The sequence below is a fragment of the Podarcis tiliguerta genome (assembly GCF_965153285.1).
Source record: "Podarcis tiliguerta genome assembly, chromosome: 13".
NCBI classification, from domain to species: Eukaryota; Metazoa; Chordata; class Lepidosauria; order Squamata; family Lacertidae; genus Podarcis; species Podarcis tiliguerta.
Genome location: NC_139546.1, coordinates 52,923,142 through 52,930,717, shown reverse-complemented (window position 1 = coordinate 52,930,717; position 7,576 = coordinate 52,923,142). Strand labels below are relative to the sequence as shown.

Here is a 7,576-nt window from a genome sequence, read left to right as displayed (position 1 = left end):
TAAATTTAATGATTATTTAGTTAAATATGTTAAGTTAAATTAATTGGAAATAGCTTGTAGATACTTAATTGGCTTAGGATTTTATTCAAGTTAAGTGATGAATTAATATGTTTAATTTCAAAAGGAAAAGATCTAAGGATGTTAATGTTCAAGTTAAACTTTATAAGAACTGTGATTTGGAAAACCGTTAAAAGGACATGCAATGAAATTCAACCAAGGGGAAGCGAGGAAGTCACTTAACAATGTTAATAAGTGTAATTTTTTAATAAGGTTATGAATTATGATTGTTTGTTTGTTTTATGTGTTTGTTTGTTTATAATTTTGTGAAAACCAATAAAAAAAAGGTTGGGGGGGGAATGGGAGTTGGGGTTGGGCTAGACGACCCCTGGGTCCCATTCTATGCTTCTCTGAATTGATGAGCTTTAATTAATTGCTCCAAGCAGAGTAATATCTCAGAGTCACTTTTCCCCTCCCTCCCTCCCTCCTGGCAACTGGGGGGGGGGGACACAATGGGGAGGGGACTCCATTATTTGTGTCACAATGGTGAGCCAGGGCAGGGGGGGGTACCCAAGACATGTGCAGTTTGCTCACAGGGCCTTAAAGGAAAGGGGGAAATATGGCGGGACACAGCTCTGCAGCCCTCCAGCCACAGATCCCCAGGACACGAGGTGAGGGGAGGAATCGGGGCAGGTGGAACGTGGCGTCCAAGGGAAAGGCAGGGGGTCAGAATGGATGACCTTGAGGGTCCCCTCCAGGGGAGTTTTGGCAAGCTACCCTCAGCCTCCAGCCCCTCCTCTGCTGATGGGGCACAATACAGCTTGCAAGGTTGTATCATCATCATCATTTTCATTATTATGTTTGTGGGAGGGCGCAATTGGTCCGTTTTTGTTTTCATTGTGGATTTTGTGTTTTTGCCTTTTATTTTTCGTGAACCGGCCTGAGATCTACGCACCAATTTAATAAGTGATAATAACAGCAATAATTTACCGTATTTTTTGGTGTATAAGACTAGGATTTTTTTTTTTTTACTCTAAAATAATGTTTAAAAAATGGGGGTCGTCTTATACACGGATAGTATCTCCCCCCATTTTCTTAAATTTGAGCCCCCCAAAAAAGGGATAGTCCTATACACGGGGGCGTGTTATACACAGAAAAATATGGTATATGCACATTGGACTCGGCCCAGAAGCAGATCTCACCCCTTTGCAGGTTTCTCTCTTAATGAAAACAGGGATGATGATGATGATGATAGAAACCGCGAATGATAGGAACATATCAGGGGGTAAATCCTATTGAACTCAATGGGACTTATTTCTGTGTCGATAGTGTGAGGCTCCCTAGAACATAAAGGAATCCACACTCCATGCTTTTCTCATATATATATATATATATATATATATATATGGTTTTTACACATATTTCCAGACATAACATCCTGTTTTTAAGCAACATAACAAACCTTTGGCTATCCTAGCCTAAGACTTCCATCAACCTCGATGGATGGTTTTCTAACCTCCTTTCTAACGTTACTTTTTGTCATTATAGTTATTGCTATTAAATCCGTATCCTAAATAAGCAACCTCTTAATCCTCTTTCCACACTCCTAAAGGATCTCTGCTTTTTGCACCAGCGACTTTTAATGGTTCTCCGAGGAAAAGGAAAAGCGGGACAATCAGAAATGGAGACGGCTTCTGTAATTCCAGGAAAATCGGGAGGCTGGGAGGGCCTGCAGATTTCGGAGCGTGGATGTTGTTGTTGTTATTTATTAAATTTGAATCCTGCCCTGATTTTTATTAAATCGGCACCCTGCAGCCCCGACTGGGCTTCTGCCTTGAGCCCAAGGGAAGCCCCACAAAGAGGGTCTGGCAGAGGTCCAGCACACCCAAAAGACACTCCTTTCGGCCCATTCTGGATTCTATTCTGACAAGGGCATAAATGTATATTTTCCTTTAGGATGCTGGTTGGCTGCCCAGATTGTCTGGGGAAACCCAGCCAGATGGGCAGGCTGTAAAAAATAAAATTATGGCTCTGATTATTAAGTCTCGATGAGGACGACAGTGCAAAACACCTATATATACAGTGCTTTTTTTCTTTTAAAAAAACGTTTAGAGGTACTCTCATTTTGACTCTAGAAAAATAACCATTTCATAGTTCAAATCGGGGAAAAGAAATAACAGCAAAGATTCACAAAATGTTTAGGGGTACGGGCATCCCTGCGTCCCCCCAGGAAAAAAAACACACTGCCAATAGATAGATAGATAGATAGATGTAAAACCATAGTGGGCTTTTTTAAAGAAATAAAATTTGGGGTAGGTTTTTTTCTGGGGGGGGGGATGGAGACTGTGGAGGGCGGTTGCCACGGCAACGGGGCCTTGCGGCTGAGGCCAAGCCTGCCTCGAGTGAGAGCTGAGGTTCCTTTGCCCCTGGGGGATTGTGGGTAATTGGTTGCAGGCGAGGCAAGGGAGGGGAAGGGGCTGTAATGGGGAATTAACACTATGATATTTTATATATTTATATATATATAATTTATAGATATTTATGTATTTATGTATATCCCAGCAGGAGGTTTTGTATGAAAAAAGCAGATTGGCAATCGAGGCCCAGGGCATTGTGGGTAATCCTGGTAGGGGCAGAGGGATCAGGGTTCGAATTCCCCCATTGAGGGGCTGTGAAGCCACCTGGGTGACCTCGAAGGGCAGCCCTGACGCGCCTCTCTCTGCCTGGGGATTAAGGGAGGAGAAATAATAATAATAATAATAATAATAATAATAATAATAATAATAATAATAATAATAATAATGTATTTATACCCCGCCCTCCCCAGCCAAGGTGGCTAACAACCAACAATAAAAACGAGTTGAATGAATACAACTTAAAAACAAGAAAGGGGAGGGGGGGGAACCAGGTACCTGCCACCTGGAGCTCCTTGGGATAAGAGAAAAATTGGGGTGTCAATGCCATCGATCCGTCAGTCCATCATTCACCCCCAAGTGACTGGCGCCCCATTTGAACGGCGTCTGGAGAGGCAGAAATCCAACAGATGCAGTTCTTCCCCCCCCCATATCCTCTGCGTGTTAATGATGGGAGAGGGGGACACATCTGCATTTCTTAAAAGAGACCCCCTTTTTCCTCCTCACAAAGTGTAGTAGTTGTAGTAATAATAAAAACAATAATATTTTTATTATTTATACCCTAACCTCACCTTTCTCTCTCTCTCTCTCTCTGTCAGCTGCACCATAAACCCTGCATCTCTTCAGTGATTACCATATATATATATAAATACAGATATATATATATATTTGTGGAGGGGACCATATTTCAGGAAAAGGTGAGCAGATTTTTCTGTATTGGGTTAAAAACATTTATAGGTTTGCCTTTCATCAAACTGGACTGCAGTTATTACTGGTCGTTTAAAATGTGTCCACATTTAAAAAGGACCCCCCAAAATTCAGATTTTTTAAAAATAGCAAGTTGAACAGATGCAAGCTAAGCCATGCAAAAGGCTGGGGTGAATCTTATTTTTTATATATTTTTGCCTGGGTTAGCCATATTGGGACTGATCTTTGGAAAAGCTCCATTGGCCAGCCTGCTATTATTATTATTATTATTATTATTATTATTATTATTATTATATGTGTTAACTGCTTTATTTTGCCCAGGGCAACTCAAAAGCGACTTACAACCAAAAATTCCCACATAATACATACGTAGATTAAAACCCACCCACTTCTAAAAAGCCATAGATAGTTAAAAGTCAAATGCTTGGTTAAAAAGGAATATTTCTATTTATTAGATTTCTATACTGCCCTCCATCTAAAGATCTCTGGGCGGTTCACCAGATTTGCCTGGAGCCTACAGATATGCAATGAATGTGCCACAAACAGGGAGCCAACACGGAGAAGGCCCCGCTGTCCTCTTGCACCACCACCACCCCCCCCGGACACAAAGAAGAGCCCCAAATGAGGGTCTCTGGGGCCGGGGCGCTTCATATGGGGGGAAGCAGTCCTGGCACCAAGGATTAGCCCCAAACAGCAAATAACTCCGCAATGGGGTGTAATCCACTTATCGAACCCTGTCTGCTTGTGCATCCATATCCACACACAGGTATGCTGGCCCTCTCACAGGGACCACATAATACCCATTCCCACTTTTGTAAAAACTCAATATTTTAGTGTGGCGGCCCCTGCACTCTGGAACTCCACGCCTCTTGAGACCAGGAATACACTTTCACGGCTCTAAAAATATTCATTTAGACAAGCCTGTCCTGATATTTTGGAAGCTGGTCCGAGTTACCGTCGCTTTTTATTTTTTCAAAATTTTTAAATTGATTTTCCAGATTTTTCAAACAGAAAAAAGAAGAAAAAAAAACATGGCAAAACACACAACAAAGACATTAAACTAAACACATAAGAAAATTATTACTTCAAATACCTAAATCTCTTAACATTGGTAACTGTCTTCCTCGAATCCCCTCTATCTGAATTTCATTCTATCACCTGTATAGCAGTTCTCCAATTTCTGTCCCTTTTTAGCCTATTGCTATTTTAACTTTTCAAAAGTCTTCCATAGTTTGTCTCATCTTCTTATTGATAATTTTATGGTTTTATCCTTTTTTCATAAACCACTTCAGGGGTTTTATATTCCCCAGTGCATAATTTTTAGGAAATAAATAATTCCATAAATGCCATAAAGACAGCTAACGATTTAACAGTAACGAGCGTTACGAGAGCAACAGTTTAAAATGAAAGCAGCGCTTGGTGCCCCGTCCAGATATTTAAAAACATTAAGCAAGAAGGCTGAAATGGCCGTAATTTATAAAAATGTTATCCGTTATATATATTTCTCTCTTTTAGAAGACATCTGAAGGCAGCCCTGTTTAGGGAAGCTTTTAATGTTTAATAGATTGTTGTATTTTAATATTCTGTTGGAAGCTGCCCAGAGTGGCTGGGGAAACCCAGCCAGATGGGCGGCGTATTAATAATAATAATAATAATAATAATAATAATAATAATAATAATAATCTTTCTGTCTCTCTCCCATCTTCGTGTGCAGAGTAACAAACTCTCCTTCCATGGAGGTTTTTAAGCAGAGGTCAGATGGCCATCTATCACAGATGCTTTAGTTGGGATTGCTGCATTGCAGCGGGTTGGGCTGGATGACCCCTGGGGGTCCCTTCGAACTCTACATTTCCCTGACTCTATGCTTCCGTGAAACGCCCTGCATGTCTAAGTCAGGTCCGCTAGATGGCACTGCAGCTGCCCTTCAGCATGCCCACCCACCCTCACTCCATATCTGGGCTCCTTGCAACCTGTGAAACCCCATGCCGGCAGTCCTGAGACACGCCAGGAAACCTCACCCTGGTGACCTTTGCCTGACAGCGCTTCCCAGACCTGCTTGGAGGCCGTGCCAAGGTCAGAGAAATCCGCGCGCACACAGAGTCCCGCTTCTCAGCTGCCCGTTGGTCTGGGGTCCCCAGGAATCTCATCGCCCACCAGGGCAACTCTGGAACACAGATCCACCACCCGGGCAGGCTAGGAAGACTATTCGTTCATATCGAAAACGGCTTGGTTGCAAAAAAAAAGGGGTGGGGGTGGGAATAACAGCACCCAAACCCTCAAAGCGGTTTACAAAAGAGTTAAATTTACCAGCAGGAGAAACTCGCAGAAATAATGTCTATAGACTTTCAAAAGTGGTCCGAAAACAGATCAGAGCTTTTCTTGGCTTTCTAAACATCTGGGTTAGTCTAAAACAATTTGGTTTTGTTCTGCAAACCGCCCTGGGATCTCGTGATGGAAGGGAGGCGTCTAAATTTCGTAGCTGAATTAAAAGACGATTTTAGCAGGCGCTGGAAAGAGGACGGGGAAGGCGGCTGCCCCGTCTCAAGAGGCGGGGAGTTCCAAAGGACAGACAGGTTCTTACAAACGTGGACTGGGTGTAGCAGGATGGTGATCTTTTCGACATATTTATTGTGGTTCTTCTTGAAATATCTATGAAAAACCTGCCCTCCTCTTAGAACAGGGCCCTGGCTCTTGCTTCCTGACCATCCCTTGGTTTTCGTTTCCTTAAGCCGCGCTTCTCGAACCCTCCGCCCTCGTCCGTCGGAGCTTCTGTGCCTTTCGCCCGGTGAGTCCCCAGCCCTTACCAGATCCCTCCTTCTCCCCCTGGATCCGAAGAAGGGATCCCCCCACCCCAAGGCAGGCCTGTGAAAGGTGAGCGGCAGCTAAAGTTTCACCTCGTCCTTTAAGCCGCTGCTTGGAATGGAGCCTTTGACCTTTAGCAGCCTCTAAATTTAGGCCAAGACTTTAGAGGGAGCTGGGCTAAGGGAGCGTCTGCAAGTGGCAGGCACAAAACGTGCCCTCAAGCACTCCATGCCGCTGGGGGTGCGCAGCTCTGGAACCCCCCGCCTCTCGGAGGCAGTGGAGCTCAGGGGTTAGAGCAACCGGGCAGCCTCCAGATTCATAGACTTGGAAGGGACCCTGGCGGCCATCTAGTCCAACCCCGTGCCGCTGGGGGAGCGAAGCTCTGGAGGCTGGAGCCCCCTGCCTCTTGGAGGCAGTGGAGCTCAGGGGTTAGAGCAACCGGGCGACCTCCAGATTCATAGACTTGGAAGGGACCCTGGCGGCCATCTAGTCCAACCCCCTGCAATACAGGAGTCTCAACCCCCCCATCCATGTTGAAACCAGACTGGGTCCTGCTGGGCTTTGCATGTTGTGGACTACAAGTCCTGGAGGGCACGAGATTGGCGAAGGCTGGGCTTTAGCAGCAATCAGGGGAACGCCATTCTTTCCCTGCCTCGGTGCCCCCTCCGTTGAAACGGAAAGGGGTGCAAATGATTTATTCTTCCGTTTAGGCCGTAAGGTCGGCCGACCGTCGGAAGAAAGGCCTCAGAGCGGTTGGCAGAAAAGAGGGAGCAGAATAGAGTAAAACAAACCAAAGCGCCCTGCAAATTAACCCAACTGCCTTTTTGGGGGCTGAGCAGGAGGGCGGAGGAACTGCGAGCCACTGCGATCCTCGTTGCTGCTCAGAGATCCGGCGGAACTGATTCGGGATGGAGGACAGCGACGTGAACAGCGATTCGGAGGAGTGCACCATCAACACGGTGCAATTCTCCTCGAGGACGAGCGAGGGGGGCCGCCGCCAGGTCTTCAGCAGGGTGTTCCACCAGTGCAACCAGTGCGACCAGTGCTCAGGAAAGGCGGAAAGGGCGATCATGGGAGGAGAAGGAGCACGAGCAAGAGAAGGAGGAGGAGGAGGTGAGCTGGAGGGGTGGAAGGAAGCCCCAGGTCATCTAGTCCAACCCCCTGAATGGCAGGATTGAAACAAGGGGTTCTTTTGAGTCCAGCCTTCCAGACAAGACCCAAAGTGTGTGTGCAGGGTGTTAATATTGTTTGTTGTTAAATTTCCTGTTCAGAACTGGGTCCCTTCTCCCTTATCAAATTCATATGCTGCCCTTCCTCCAAGGGTCACAGGGTGGTCTGTAGTATGAAAGCACAAAATATGCATCCCATAATAAGGAACGAAGCAGTAGCACCCTTCTCATGTAAAAGGCCATAGGTGGGAGAAGAGGAACATTTCT

The 7,576-nt window shown here is 45.3% G+C and overlaps 1 protein-coding gene across 9 annotated transcripts in view; it reads left to right on the top strand.

The window, feature by feature from the left end:
• Positions 1–572: 572 nt before the first annotated feature.
• LOC310663192 (uncharacterized protein) overlaps positions 573–7,576 on the top strand; it is a 140,786-nt gene continuing 133,782 nt past the window's right edge. For 2 of the 9 annotated variants that reach the window (XR_014504381.1, XM_083410872.1), the window contains exons 1-4: positions 573–668; positions 3,230–3,328; positions 6,068–6,123; positions 6,980–7,253. Coding sequence is in view for 8 of the 9 variants with exons in the window: in XM_083410872.1 (XP_083266998.1) it covers positions 7,049–7,253 (205 nt within the window). In the remaining variant the exon portion in view is untranslated. Of the gene's footprint in view, positions 669–714; positions 826–2,385; positions 2,438–3,229; positions 3,329–6,013; positions 6,210–6,979; positions 7,254–7,576 lie in introns of those variants that run through there. The other 7 variants (XM_083410876.1, XM_083410877.1, XM_083410873.1 and 4 more) reach the window with 7 other exon arrangements.